At 39.3% G+C, this 16,629-nt stretch overlaps 1 protein-coding gene across 1 annotated transcript; it reads left to right on the top strand.

Annotated features, from left to right (window-relative positions):
- The first annotated feature begins 12,541 nt into the window (after positions 1-12,541).
- On the top strand, positions 12,542-13,118 carry LOC139443776 (uncharacterized). Its single transcript, XM_071224694.1, has 2 exons — positions 12,542-12,750; positions 12,917-13,118. The coding sequence occupies exons 1-2, from the start codon at positions 12,542-12,544 to the stop codon at positions 13,116-13,118; spliced, it is 411 nt and encodes a 136-aa protein (XP_071080795.1).
- The last annotated feature ends 3,511 nt before the right edge of the window (positions 13,119-16,629 follow it).

Raw genomic sequence — 16,629 nt, 5'->3', positions numbered from 1 at the left:
TACTGCTGTGCGGCGTCAGGCACTAAACAAACACTTACTTTTTCAGGTAAAGTGTGCGAGTGACGGGTGTTACCAGTAGAGCAGGTTATGTTTATCCTTTTTGCGAACACCTGGTGTCATCACTGATCTTCATTGATCAATTCATATAATTTTCACCGCTATTTTTCCGTTTACGTCCAATTGAATCTGTTTCGATGAATAATCGAGACTGGTTATTATCAGGCGTTGACGTTTTACATTTATATTGCAGTGTCAAGATATTTGATTAAAGTGTTGAATTCTCATCATGAGCTAGCGCCCTCGTGAAGAACATTCCAGTATTTAATCGTACTAGGAAGAAACGAGTTTGCATGCCGTTGGGCCCTACAGTTGACTGTTTGTAAATAAGATTCATCTCTTAGATTATCTCAGACTTGAGCTGAAATAAGTTCAAAGAGATATTCGGGTGCATTAAGGGTATTCATTTTGTAGATAAACCGGCTGTGTTTTGAAATTTGATGTAGTCCCACTGTAGAGTTGATACCTCTTATTTTAATTTGGAACCGTGCGCTTTCGAATGTATGAATAAGAGGTATCTACTATACAGTGGGACTACATCAACCTTCAAAACACAGTAGGTTTATCTCCATTCTACCATGACGGCAATAACGGTTTTAAAACGGTTATCTCAAAGGTCCACTATCTTTGAACATTCCGAAAAGTGGTCAAAGGCAGTTACATATGTAACAAATATTACTAAAGTTCAACATTAGAGGGGCGGTCGGGTAGCCTAATGGTTAAAGCGTTCGCTCGTCACGCCGAAGACCCGGGTTCGATTCCCGACATGGGTACAATGTGTGAAGCCCATTTCTGAAGCCCGCCGTGATATTGCTGGAATATTGCTAAAAGCGGCGTAAAACCATACTCACCCACCTCAACATTAGAATACCTATATTCTTGAGTAGTTCAAAATAAGTGTTCAAAACACATAGTTTTTCAAAATGAAGTTGACAAATAACCCTCCAAACTTAATCAAAGGACTAAATTTAACCAAATTCCACCACCAAGCCCCGTTTGGTGTGTTGTCCTGGATGTCAATTCAAGTCTAACTATTCATAAAATGTGACCCACCAGGAGAAAAGGGACATTATGGTCGCAACGAAACAAATGTGCCTTGACGTCATAAAGAGGGACGTTTGACGTTAACTTACTTCCGTAAGAAATGGCCATGTGTGCGGACTGTACAAACAAATCTTATATTTTTCTCAATTGTTCGTAATGTAATAAAAAAAATTCAAAGCATTTCAGCATACATGTCTATTTTCAATTAATCAAACATTATATCTAAAATCTGCAATTATTAATAATAACGAGTTTTTATGTCTGAAAATTGGACTGGAGAAAATGAATTTAAATGTTTGATGGCATGTATTAAAGCTTATGAATTGTATTTGTGTTTTCCTAAGCTACTGTAGTTTTAAAATATAATGAGAAGTTAAAATGTGACTTTTTCACCCATAAGGTCCCTTATCTCATGGTTGGTCACAAATTATGATTTATTATAAAACATATTTACTGAATTGTCATTTATACATAATTTCCCATCTTGCGCTCTTTGCATAAAGTGGCAATTTAATGTTTTGTTCCCTTAATTTGCGTCATAATATGACTAATGTATTGAAAAAAAGCAGGGAGTCGATCAAAACACTTTCGAGTCGAGATAACTGCTAGGTTACTATTCGTGCCACTTGACAGGTGACAGGAAGGAGAAAGGTCTAGCTTGCTAAAACGGAATATGGTAAAGTTATAGGGGAATAACCTTATTTAATGACACATCAAAGGAAATGTTACACTTAAGGTATCATTCATTAATGACATAGGGCTTTGTAGAATCCAGTTTAATGCCGCCATTAACTCATGAAACAGTAAGTATTTAACGAACCATTACAGGGTTTAATGGATCCGTTAGTTAATGATGTTTTGATACAACCGCGTCCTGGCCTGCCGGGTACTATCAAAACAGTAGGGGAAAGTCAGATTACTTTTATTTCTATGAATTCGAGTGCAGAATTTATGCCTTACTTACTGTTATTCATGTCTGTTACATATTCTTTCTGAATTTATGTTGAAAAATAAATATTCCAGAAAAATACTGTGGAAAGATCATTTATTCAACACGCACACGCACACGCACACGCACACGCACACACACACGCACACGCACACACACGCGCACGCACACAGAAGCACATACTCACGCACAAGCACACGAACACAAGCATTACATCGAATGATCCGTCCCTTAATACCTAACGTTGTACAATATTCTCCAATAGTCAGCACTGTCGAGCAATATTCCCGCATATCCAGGCTTTTGAGATACAATCGTGCCTGCTCTTTCTACGAATATTTCAAACAACATCATACGACTCATGTTTTGATCAGGGTTAAAACATCCAAGACCTCAATAAAATGTTCAAAACGTTTTGAGATAGACATGGGGACCTTTTTTAAATTTGACGCATCAGTGACAAAAATGATGTCCTTCGCAATTTCCCATTTTGACTTGTAGCATATGTTTCCGGTTTTGTTGAACACTCGACTTGCCTTTCCATGTGTTCGTGACGGTGGGCAGTATACGCTCACCTTATCGTTTATGTGTGTGTGTGTGTGTGTGTGTGCGTGCGTGCGTGCCTGCCTGCGTGCGTGTGTATGTGTGTAATTAGGCTTTTGATCAGCTATTACTTTATGGATGCCACAAGCAGGGACAGTTTATGTACACCTCTTATGTCAATTAACTGCATTGAATTACCTTTATGGATTATGGGTTATTAGAATAGATGTTATATTTGAATACAAAATACATACATATTAAATATCACAGCCGTTACAATTAAATGTCATGTTTGAGAGAGAGAGAGAGAGAGAGAGAGAGAGAGAGAGGGAGAGAGAGAGAGAGAGAGAATATCTACGTGTCTGTATTTTTGTTATCTAATATAGGGTTAATTTCGCCACTAGTACGTCCTTAGGTTTTCTGCATACACATATACGTACATGTATCAAATATAAATATTAATAGTGTACCTTTGTTCAGGAATAATTAAACATTTCGTGTTGATTATTTTAATGTTTCATTGGTGTCTGTAAGTGTCTGTCAAGACTGGGAATTGTAAAGTTTGTTTTGATAAATATTTTTGTGCTTTGTTTTAATAACAATGCGTTTTCCATTAATAAAACATTTCTACTTATTTTTCGTGGTTCGGTTATGGCAAATAAGTTACATACACCTGTTCCTCGTCGGTGTTTAATGACATGACCTTGGGGAGTCTCGTGTTCCAGGATGTAAATGAGAGCTATTTTAAGTGTTAAGTCAACGACCGTAATTAATCATCATTTATCTGTTAATATTGATACATATTGATTATATGTGTACATACAAGACGTGGCTCGGTGATAAACATTTCTAATTCCTCCTACATATCACATGTACAGCTCCCGGACCGATACCAGATATTTAGTGCGTGTTTAACAAGTGACACTGACATATTTCGATCGTATCGATCGTAATAGCCGTCTGAATACGTCTGATCGGCTTTACCATGTATGCGTGGCTTTTTCTAAATATCCGAAGTTTCCAAGACGTACGTACACATCAAATCAGTACAAGACAAATCAAGACAGTCTTGTCAATAATTGTCTCGACAGTGAGAACTATTCAATGTAATTCAGGTGTACCCAATGCTGCCGTCACTGTAACATAGACGACTTAATTAGGACACGTTCTGCAGTATTACTTCATTACCAACCGCTAATTAACCTGCCAATCACGGTTTTAATCCCTTTATACAGATTAGTGTGTAATTGTGTTTGCATTTCACGGATTAACTGTCAACAGACACGCGATACATCGTGTTCTGCATTGTTTACAGCGTCATGCCGAGACAGACATCTCTTGTTGGTGTCAACTCTAACAGAGCGATAGGTGTCGTTGATGTAACCTGTCTATCACGCTGGTGAGTTCATTATCCCTATAAAGATCCGTTAATTGTCTAACAGTTTCATTCCCTTCCTGAAGTCAGCTGCACAAGCAACTCTTTGTGTCAGCTCTTTGGACATAGTTTAACAGAATCTTGGCTGTTAAGAAGTATCCGATAGCATATCTTCCCAGATCTACAAGGAATCATCATGAAGCGAGGTTCAAGTTTAGTGTATATTTGCACTAGCACCCCAACAGAAACGAGCTATCAACGGAGGCCAAATTTCAAATTCAACGAGAATTGTCTTCCCAAACTTGTGGATTATTCCTTTAGCGAGGACAGTGACAGTGGTAACGACTCAAGTTACACCCTTGATGAAAGCTGGGATCGACTCCAGAGAAGCTTGGATTCTCTCTCAATATCATTTGGAAGTATGGACACAAGTAGAACCCCTCTCAATAACATCGGCTTCAACAGACACCTTCACGAAAGAGCATCCCTGAAACTAAAGGCTGAGCAGCATAAAGAGGAAGTCCGCAAAGTGAAGCTAATTGGCCAACTGAATGGAAGCATATGTGCTCAAACATCCACAGTGAACGTTCGTAAGCAACTGAGTGGAGTTTTTGGAGCATCAAAGTCCAGTCTGGGTCATGTAAATGCATCTAAGACGTCAGGCACATCAATGAATTCCTACGTCAGGATGAGGCGTGAGGTGAAGAGTCTTCCAACACTGGATCTACCATCTTCTCCAATAGACACGTCTGTGAGAGTGTGTGAAGCAGAGAGACCTGCGAAGAAGCGGAGGATTGATCTAAATGTGTTTTCGAAGCTGGCGTCTAAAAGGTTTTCTTTCAAGCTAAAGAAGAAAGAGAAGAAGAGCCAAAATGAAATCGACACCCCGAAGCGCAATTGTCTCTTTAGCTGCTTCAAGATGTCAGGATCATATGCTGTGAAAATGTGAAGCCTGGAGCAAATGAATGACTTGTAAATAATTCATACAGTAAGTTATTAAGGTCAGTTAGTGCTAATTTGTACATCATTAAGTGCTTACCTCATGTCAAACATTTCATGAAATATGAAATAAAAATTAATTAATTTAATTACCCATGTCTTATCCTATGTTCCATCAATACAGTTGGAATTGGAATAATGTTCTAAGCGGGTGAGGTGGCCTAGTCGCAATGCCAGAAACCCATGATCGACCTGAGTATGTTTCTAGCTTTGTCAACACCATGCCCGTGCTCGTGTGACACAACGCAAGTATGCCGTGTAGAAAAAAATATCTCCAGAGAATCATTTCACTTCACAAAGACTTTTATTGTAGTCAAAACTCCAGACGTTCGGACAACCATTCTGTGTTAGAGAAAACCCCAACTTCTACTCCCATCTCTGCCGTATCTACCCCTGGCCTGCACTGCCCCTCAAGGGTCGTGCGTCGTTAGTTATACACTGACTAGCCAAGGTCATGTGTCCGAACCTCCAAGAGAATACACTATACTTTTCATAACATAATTCGGTGTATATCCCGTAGTGAAGGAACTACTTGTCAATATGCAGTCTAGTTATAATTTATCGTGCAAACATCGTCCTTATACGAGAAGAAACTACTTGACCATGTAAAGGAAACAGTGCAAGTTTGCTCGTGGGGTTTAGAAACGCATCCCACATCAAGCTGACACGCCGTGGTATAACTGAAATAGTTTCAATAGAGGGGTTAAATCAAACTCGCTCACACGCTCCGGGGCAGTATGGGTCCCAATTTGCTTGGGTGCCGTGCGCAAATACCCATTGATCGCTGGTCATCTTATATTTTAACTAACATACCGTTTGCTTTTTTAGTTAGATTATTGTTTGCCATGCTTTTCACCATTATCTGTGCAATACAACGTCCTTCAGGCCTGCCTGGTCGAATCCCGTGCGGCTAAAGGTCCCCAACCCTAAACCAGTGACTTGCGGAGTTTCACACCTGTATACTGCCCAAATATATTTTAGTTTCGCGACAGGGTTTTTACGAAAGAAGAAACTGCTTCTTTTATACATGTATAAGGAACTAAAGCATGGGTATCTTACTGATTACATGGCGATGATGTAGCCCAGTGGTTAAAGCATTCACTCGTCACGACGCAGGCCCTGGTTCGTTTCCCCATATGTCCACCACCGTGATATTGCTGGTATATTTCTAAAAGTAGCGTAGAACCATACTCACTAGCTGATTGCAGACTCGTGTATGAATCCATGTAATACAAAAACAGTTTGACACTCGTTATGTAAACATGGTTTTAACATTCGCGTAGAAATCTCTTAGTGGCGATATTTTTATTGCAATTTAGTTACGTAAGAGAACAGAACATAACTGAATAATAGTTTATTCTCAATAATCAGATAGTGACATGTAGAAGGATTACACTAATGAATATAGCCGTCAGACACATATAGAGTAACTTAAGTTTATACTTTGGGGAAAATAACGCTCACCAATGTACTGCGTCAAAAGTTACCTTTTATGTTTACTTTATTCATTCAGATTACCAACTGTTTCAAAGAGGATTGTTACCATCACATACGTATGTGATATGTGTTATATTTGGGATAACACTTTCTTAGTAAAGTACAGATTCTCGTACTTTGCCAGAGTGAGGCACCTAATCGCCAGCACACAAAGTCGGCGATCTAACCCACTCAGCCACCGAGGCTTCCACGAAAATGAAAGCACGACAACTAGTTGTCTAGATTACGTACTTTGCGTACCCCTCTGACAAATGACAATTGGCACGGGCCCCATGGCCTAAAGCTATGAACACACAATGCCACTCAGAAAGTGGTCAAATGTAACAAGTGTTATGATGCAGGTCTAAGACGTTTACCACTTCGGTGAAACCCACGAGCACGGGTATGGTGCTGACAAACCTAGAAACATAATCGGGGCGAACCGGTATTCGAACCCACAATCATAGGTTTCTGCCGTGTCCAAGGGACGCAACTCTGCACAGCGAATCGCGGCGCCTTAGACGACTGGGCCACCCGTGCCCCCCCCCCCCCCCCCCCCCCCCCCCCCATCATTAAGTAATCAATTGTGGACGATTTGATCATTTATGATTTTAAAGAAGGAACATAATTATTTCAAAGCATAAGGTTTGAATTATTGGTTAAACATCTCCGAGTTTGACGTTTTCAAACAAGTAGTGTCTGAATGAGTCTGATTAATGCTGCCTTAGGCACTTCTGTGATATTATGTGAGTGGAAATACATGACGGTGGTCAATGTTATGTATATGTGATACGTGTCTAAGACGAACACGGGTATGGTGCTGACAAATAAACAGTCATACTCATGGCGAATCTGGCATTTAACCCAAGATCATAGGTTTCTGGCTCGCCCAAGGGACGCAGCTCTGCACAGTCAATAGACAATATGGTCCACCGTGTCCCCAACAGGTAATGAAATTCATGTCTTGTGAACTATTATACAGAGTATAAAGTCGATTTGTTAGCATAATCTTCCTGTTTCGATAGGTATATAGTGATCCTAGGTATAAATCTTGTAAATATTAATCTCAAATTGTTAGACAAAGTCATAAGGAAATTCTGGAATCCAAATTCATCCTTGAAAATATTTTAGCACTTATACATTTTGCACTCTTGAAGACAACTTCATAACAGTCATTGAATACAGTCATTGTTGCAGTGGTGGTATTGGGGCCGGCCCGTCTGCAGCCGATTAGACATAAGTGATAAGTTTGAGTGTTTAACTACTAATGACACGCTACAGCTATCACTCAAGGTCGCCGTCAGCAACAACTGACGGTCTCTTTTGTTGACAGTGCCATACACTGAATTGGGTTGTTGTTAATCCGCAATTTAAACTAGGGTGAGTGTGTCAAATTAGTGTCCAAGTCAGTAATCTTGGTTCTTTGTTTGAAAGCATCGTTGTCTGTAACTGTTTAAGGGCTGAATTGATGCGTGTCGTCAATTTATGACCGTGTAAAATATAGGAACAGTTTAGTTTGAAAATATGTTATTGAAAGCAAACAATAGATATATTTCGTATATTTGGCACTAATGGAATTATACATGATTTTCAAACCTAGATCTAAACGAAATGCAACTATGTATGTTATGTGGTGAAATATATACATTACAAATCACAGTTATGACATTGATAACCAAGCAAGTGCTTGACTTATCAATAAATAAAATAAGTCATAGAACTAGAAAAATTATCGATAATTCCATCGGACTATCATTTGTAATATGTGTTAAAAAGTTTATCAACAGAAATGTGAGCATGAGCTAAAATGTCTTGTAACTTTATATTATAGAATTATAATATTTTTCTTTGCGGAGATGTCTTTGTGAACGGAATAATAACAGTTTATGATATATAGTAACAAATTGTGATTTCTCATCACCAAAAAGTATTTTGAGCTATGGAAGACAGTGCTATGAGGGATTTTTACATTCGTTTCAGACAGAGAGGGTTTACTTGTGATAACCGCCTGAATCGTGTATGTTATATACATGTAATCAGCTTTCCTTCAGACTACCCAAAGTAGTTCGGAACTCTGGGATTTCAAATTCAAAACGCATTTATTATGTACGAATGATGTTACTCGAGCTTGGAATTTTGAAAAAGATTGTTGAGAATGTGAAAAGTATGGTTATGTTATTACGCAGGTTATAGTAACATTCAACTGTCAGCTATAAGTAGTTGACATCTGGCTCCAGGCCTTGGTCGACCAGCCCCAAGATCCTCGCTGTGGCCGACTTGCAGACTACGTGACCGAGAACTTGGTGGAGGAAGAGTTGACGCAACAGTCATGGAACCACATAGATGGCCCAAGAACGAATAACCATTTGGAGGGTTGGCATGGGCGACTCAAGACAATCATCGGCAACTTAGCAGCTTCCTGTCCGCTGAGCAGAAGAAAAATGAAATACAGCTGGTCCAGTTCACTGCTGGAGGTCTTCCACCAAAAAGAAGGAAATATCAAGACATTAACTGACTACACTGAAAGAAAGGCTGTCACGAGATGACATCACTCCCATCGACTAGGCAGACAAAGCTGCATTTGTACATAAGTTATTGTAACTGTGTATGATCTATGTATGAACTGTGTTTGAATGTGTACTGCAATTGCAAAAGGTATCTATATTTATGTATTATTATGGTATTTCAGGGTATTCTCATACAAAAATCAAATAAATGTGACCGTTTCGTTCTTTCCTCATTCCTTTTTTCAACTTTCCCTAAGTCTCAAATAAACACATCATGGCCATTGTTCAAGTTAATTAGTAACCTGGCCAAGAGGTGAACCGTTTTAGCGTTTGGTTTACACCCCCCCCCCCCCCACCCCTCATCCCCCTTCGAGGTGTCGCCTTCCCGAGGATAAACCCAGATAACATGAAGGCTTGAGCTGTGTGAAAAAGGGGGGTCTTTTATGCATACCAAACGTAACTTAAAATATACGGAAAGCCTCCTCGTTAAACAGTTATAGCGAGTTTCATTTGTGGGTGTCCTTCGACTATGCGCCAGTCGGATGGGTTCGACATAAGCGAACATCACTCCTCCACACGAGTACGCCTGTTTTTAATCACATTTCGAAGGCATTTGTAATGGAAATACGCGCATGTGTTTTGACAACGTCTATACATGGCTCAAGATCTCCTCTATGCTGACATCTTAGTATTATATTGACCTCTTGATATTATTAAAAACCCTTGCATAGTGTATATAATCCATTCCCCGATTGTATCAGTGATAGTGTCTAAATCAATAATAATGCCAGTAATTTCATATTTTATTCCAATCCTGAATTTGATAACTGAATTTTTTACCAACATTCAAGGATAATTTAAGAAACGACGTTGAATAATGAGGGGTCCTCCACTATCATATACCGAGAGATAATGTCTGGTATCCTTGGCTGATGCATATGTGAGCTTTATTAACCACAAAACCCTTTCCATAACCATGAGACATCTCTCCTAAAACCAGAGTAGATTCTATGGTGTTCATGAATCAGTATTAAACAGAGATGACAAAAGGTGTTCGCGTATGTAACCGTATTCCGACCGCACCGGTGTTTGGCACAATCACGTGCAAACACAGGACACAGGAACATAATTATGGTACAAGTCAAAATAGGGAATTACATCAGACATCATTTTTGTCCCAGATGCGTCTAATTTAGAAATGTTCTCCATATGTCTACCATAAAACATATTTGAAAGCATTACTAAAAATATATGAACTATATCAACTTTGAAATAAAAAGGTGTTCATTATAGAAAATACGAAAATGACCATACACATGTTTTATCAACATCGCATATTATTACACGTTCACAGCCAAAACTATCGTTCACCACATGGAGTCATTAAAAGCAAAGTTCGTTTCAGTTGAGAAAGAAAACCCTTTATTACCAGCTGCGCGGAGGGGTATATTGGAATAGGTGCTGTCCGTCTGTCCTCCGTTCGTCCGGCCGTAACATTTTGTTTCCGGAGCATAACTTGGATACAGTTCAATTGTTTATTACGAAATTTATGTATCAAACACATACTGAACTGATGCCTTTTCATGTTTTGGTATTTCTGGAAAAAAATATTGGTGTTTCCATGGCAAGAAAGTGGACTTAGACTGAAAAACGAGTGGCATTCGTTTCTGGTGCGTAACTCAGGAACCGTTTCATATTTTATTTTGAAACTTTACATATGTATCTAACACATGCTGAACTGATGCCTTTTGTTATTGCCTTGGTAACATTGTGGACTTAACTCAAATACAGGTTATTCTGATTACCAGAGCGTAACCTGAAAAACAGATGGGTTGTAGAGTTCATTTCTGGATCATACACTTATCATTGTTATACTAGTATTGTCCTGAAACTTTTTACCCATACTGTACTGAAACTATCATGCTATTTTGGATTTTCTTAAAAAAGATCTACGAAGGGTTGTTTGTTACCATAATTACCTAATTGAGATGTACAAAACTTAACGGGGCAGTGGGGTAGCCTAGTGATTAAAGTGTTCGCTCGTCACGCCGAAGACCCGTGTTCGATTCCCCACATGGGTACAATGTGTGTATCCCATTTCTATTGCTGGAATATTGCTTAAAGCGCATAAAACCATACCCAATCACTATAACACTTGACAAAGAAACTTTGTGATTGGTAAAAAAAAGAACACAAATTACTAGCGGCACCCGAAACAGCCTACTTCCTGCAAGGGGTTTAATAATAAAATTAGTGCTTACAATTAGGCAATTTACGAAATGATCCAGTGATCTTGACCACTGATGTCGTATTTGTTCTTGAGTTACCGTCCCTTTCTCGGTGTATATTTGCTACCATATGAACAAACACCATTTTATTATTCTCATGTGCTGCATGGTGGGGGGTAATTACAAACATTGTTTTCTTGTTTGCTTGAATATTGTGTATTGGAGAACTTGCCAAACGCGTGACTGTCTTTCAGAATGTCTACGATGTGATGAACAAAACCAGCAAGGTAGGTATCATCTCAAAATAAAATCTGAGGCGCAAACAGATCGGATGTAGGACAACTTTTATTGCAGATGGATTAGGCGTACTAGTCATAGTGTATACAATTTAAGAGCAGAAGATGCCACCGACCTCCATTAAAGATACACATAATGTGTGTCATTAATAATCGCTCTTCATGAAATGGGATTTAGATACACTGCACGCGGCGCTGATAGAGCAAGTTTTCAGAGAAGAGTATTCTGCCATCGGTGAAAGGTTCTGAGCTTAAATGCTCCAATTCGAAAGGTTCCAAGTTAACTTAAGAGTGATGTGACATAAAAGCTGACACAATCCTAAAGTGATGCTCCATTATACGAAGGGTGGCGGAAACGTTTTAAGCCTATCCGTGATGGACTGCATTGATGGAGTCATTATTTTTCAACATTTTCTATCATGACGAACGTACATCTGGACCAGACTTACAGGCAGTAGCAAATGTTATGAACGTCCCACGTCGTCGGAGTACGATGACACGTTATCCACCAAGTCATTGGCCTGACCATCCGATCCACAAAGTCGCCTACTACGATAAGCATAGATTGTTGATGGTTGGGTGGAGCTTAGTTGTTTTGGGTTTTTTCACACACATAAAAATCTCAAAAAACATATTTTGTCCCTTGTTCAGGTGTTAAGCCCTACCTTCCGAGAATAATGCTAATATGAAACAAAGACTGATTTCTAGGTTATCACTGCAGCGGAGATAGGTTGTTATCTGGTGTTGACGTTTCATATTTACAAATTCCCTCAAGTACAGAATATGAGGTTATGCCACAGATACAAGCGGGGAGTCCAAGGAGCCTTCTTCGTATAAATAGGCACATTAAGCTATACTATACCATGAAAGTTAAGGACACTGGTATTTTTCATTAACTGTGGATACCATGTGCCATAACATACGACTTGGCAGAAAATGCCTACCGTACATGTTGTACATTTTTAGACCAAAAGTATAGCCCTCTCTCATAACGTGAGTTATCTCCCTTCCTATTTACTCCGTCGCGAAAGTCCGCCCATTTCCGGTACGTGCTTGGCAAGTGAACAATGGCGTCTGTTTATGCGTTACTTGGCGACCGAGAGATAGAGGTCATGACAGTTAACGAGCTGAAGGCATGTCTCGGCGATCATGGCCAATTTGTCACCGGCAAGAAGTCTGAGCTTGTTGAGAGGGCGAAAGGGGTCAGCAAACTTTATTATCCAACAATTTCAAGTGCAACAATGCAGGCAAATCTACCGACTCGACTTCATGAAAAGTTGATAACATCCCTCGGCAACAGTATTCCTGATCCGAAGAATCTCGCACTTTGGGTACGGGACACTAGCGTTATTCCCGAATTCACAGAGACTGTAGTATATAACTATTTTGTTCTCGCCATGAACGTGAAGCTACAACATAAGTCTTTTGTATATTGGGTTTAGCACTGTTTCAGACGTATGCAGCCATGCTATCGTTCGATGCAAGGTTATACCATCATTGCCTGCAAGCAACAAGAAGGAATGCCTAGACCACACCATATGGATAAGTCGGCTAAGAGTTGAACTCAAATGCTGGCTGGTTAAAGTTTTATACAGACACTTCTACGTCATCAAACACGAAACCCTCTTTACCTCCCCTTCATAACATTTCCTTTTCATATTGTAATCATGTAGATCTTCATTCCACTGATTGTCAGGATGAATTGCAGGCATCCTTTAATTGTATGCATGTGGCAGATGAAGATGCCAACCGTTTTGAGACTTTAACAAGAGGTCAGCATAACACTCACATGTGGTTAGATGCCAGGAGTGAAAGATTTACTTCTTCTAAATTTGGAGATGCTGTATTGATGTGTAATGACACGAAGCCGGATAATCTTCTGAAAGATGCATGTGGCTACAGAGACATTTCTAATATTAGTTATTGTAAATGGGGAACCAGCCACGAACCTGCAGCACGCAAGGCCTATCAAACAGCAAAAAAGAACTGTGTTTGTGTGGAACGGTGTGGTGTGGAACGTTAATCCAAAGTATCCTCACCTTGTGCTAGCCCAGATGGTTTGATACAAACTGTTGATGGGCATACTGGTGGTGTTCTTGAGATAAAGTTCCTGCACGTTGTGACTGGAAATGGATGGAGCCCAAGGAGTGTGCCAAGGATCCTCGATTCTTCTGTTCTCTTGATGAAAAAGGCTGTGTTCGGCTTAAAAGGTCTCATAGATATTATCATCAAATTCAGGGTCTTCAGAAACCCATGCTTGCCATAAAAGGTGACTCTGCTTGTCGTAAAAGGCGACTAACAGGATCGGGTGGTCAGGCTTGCTGACTTGGTTGATGCATGTCATCGATTCCAATTGCGTGGATCGATGCTCATGATATTAATCACTGAATTGTCTGGTCAAGACTCGATTATGAACAGACCGCCGTCATATAGCTGGAATATTGCTGAGTGCGGCGTTAAACAACCAACCAACCAACCAACCAACCAACTCTGGATTCTGGAGATTCCCAAAAAGCGATGTCAGAGAGCGACTAAAGTACTTGGCACCAATGTCTACATGACGCCTGTGTGTTTTGTACTTGGATGGGTGGGCAGGGTGGTGCCAATTGATATCTGATTATCTAATTGACTCCTAACGGAGTGCTAGCTGCTTGTTGTCAGCTACTGGTTACACTGGGGGCTATCTCTCCCTTTTACTCTCAATATACAGGAGCAAGTAAGAAATCGAGGATTGTGAATACATACTAAATCACGCGAAGACCACTTCCGGTATGGCGCTTGAAGCGTAAAGACGTGCGACTGGCGCTCTCGTTGCAATCCACTTCAATCTCCACACAAGCATGCCGGGGAGACGAAATATAAACAAACAGAACAAGAAATCTACCACCAGCAGTACTGCTACACCTAAAATCATATCTACGCCGGGAGCTGACAGATGAGGAGGAAAGTTCTGACGTTATTCTGCCCTTACATTAACCCTCGTCCTCCCCGCCTGCTGACGATGCACCCAGCGATTTGAAAACGCTCCTTCGCGAGAAATTAGACAAACAGACCAGTCGGATATGTTCTAAGATCGACTCTGTTAAAGAGGAAGTGGTTGATTTATTCAAACGGGTATCTTCAGTGGAATCGTCGGTGGATGTTATGTCGAAATCAATCGATGACCTTGGTGACAAAATGGCGTCGCCTGAACGTGACGATATCGACAAGCTTAGAGAAAAGCTACTGATCTCAGAGATGTATTCCCGTAAATCCAACTTACTAATCTACGGTGTGCCTTATATAATCACAGATATTGACAAGGCCTGTAGAAACATTTTCAAATCATGTCCGAGTTGGTTGGTCTCGCTCTTGAACACGTGACTGACCACTGTCATGTTGTTTCACAGTGTTACCAGAGACGCTTCTTGAACTATGATCATTGGTATTTTGCATACCAAATGACCTATGTGTCTGCAGTAACGTGATCCTTCAAAATGGCAGCCGGCAGGACTTGTGTAACTTACTGTAGTGTAGGGAACAATTTTGTTCAAATATGTTTTCACGAACAAGTTATGAAAAATAAACTGGAGATATCCGTTAAATAACATAAAAAACTAGTATACTGTAGAATTACTGTATAATACAATAATGATAAGACTAATTTGCATAATAATATCAGATATAAATCTTATATGCATTGCATCATCAGTTCATCGATCAGTTAAACTCTTGACCAATAGAGAACTTGTAAATGTTTTATAACTCGTAAATTACATATCGGACAGTGTGTTGGTTTGGCTACTTTCTACTTTTATTTCTTTATAACTATGTTAGTGCTTACTCGCTGTATGCCACAGCCTAATTTAGTTTATCATGTTTATAGTGATGTGGGTCAATTGAATATTGTATGAGGAAATGTTCATCCGAATCACTAGTAACTGTGAATGTGGGATGTTGGCTTCACATTGGACCGTATTTAGTTGTGTGCTTCTTACTTTATCATTATGACAGCTAGTTTTACTCTTGGTCTTTTCTGTTATATGCCACAAATAATTTTGGGTGAAGGTTTTACCCCCTTTTTTTCTGGTGGTAGCCACATGGTGCCACTTTGAATCATACGATGTTTTACTTTAAGTTGGTAGAAGCAAGTGTGACTTTGATTTCAGTAATTTGTGGTTTTAATGCTTATCCTTCAGATAGTTGTGAAAGTGTATGTATGCGTAGAAAGTGTGTTAATTCAATCTTTCATATGTCTTCTTTGTATGTGAACAAATCTTTTATTGACAATGGCAAACTTAGGTTTTACCTCCTTTTCTATGAAGTGTAGAGGACTGCAAGATAATGCCAAGAGAAAGGATGTTTTATTTTTTTACGATCTAAAGCATACTCGTTTTATCTACTACAGGATACACATTTTACAAAAGAACTAGAACCATTTTTAAGATCACTGGGGATTTGACTGCATTTTCAATTCCGAAAACAGCCAGTCAAGGTGTGTTGCGATTTTGTTAAACAAAAATGCGGACTATAAGATTCATAAGACTTATATGGATGACAATGGTAATTTACTTATATTAGATATAACTATTAGTGATCAATGGGTAAGACTTATGAATATTTATGGTCCCAATTTAGACTCACCCGCAAATTTAGCAGCCAATTATTTTTTGTCCTGCTCCTCGAAATCAGAGGAAAAATAGTATCTTATTCTTCCTTCAAGAAAACAAAAATATTGACAAATAACAAAACCTGATTCAACAGATCCGATGGTGATATTAATCTTGATGATTTGGAAGATATACGAAAAGAACTAGAGGAAATTAGGCAACACAAGATGGCTGGAATTGGTGAAAGAGTTAGCAGTTATTTCTGTAACCTTGAGAACAGGTTTTTGTTTGTATTCCAAAGGGGGACAAGCCTAAATGCTTCATAACGAACTGGAGGCCCTGATCACTATTGAATGTTTCATATAAACTAGCATCTTCATGCATAACAAATAGAATCAAATCAAAATTGCCATTTATCATTAATGAAGATCAGACTGGCTTCATGACATGTCGCTATTTTGAGGAGGCATTTGATTCCATTGCTTGGTCATTAATAGACAAATCTTTATCCTTTCGGGGATTTGGTGAACATTTAAGAAAGTATATATCTGTATTGTACAATGATA

The sequence above is a fragment of the Haliotis cracherodii genome, unplaced genomic scaffold (genome assembly GCF_022045235.1).
Source record: "Haliotis cracherodii isolate W230 unplaced genomic scaffold, xgHalCrac1.p SCAF_5, whole genome shotgun sequence".
Lineage (NCBI taxonomy): Eukaryota > Metazoa > Mollusca > Gastropoda > Lepetellida > Haliotidae > Haliotis > Haliotis cracherodii.
This window is presented reverse-complemented; position numbering and strand designations above follow the sequence as displayed.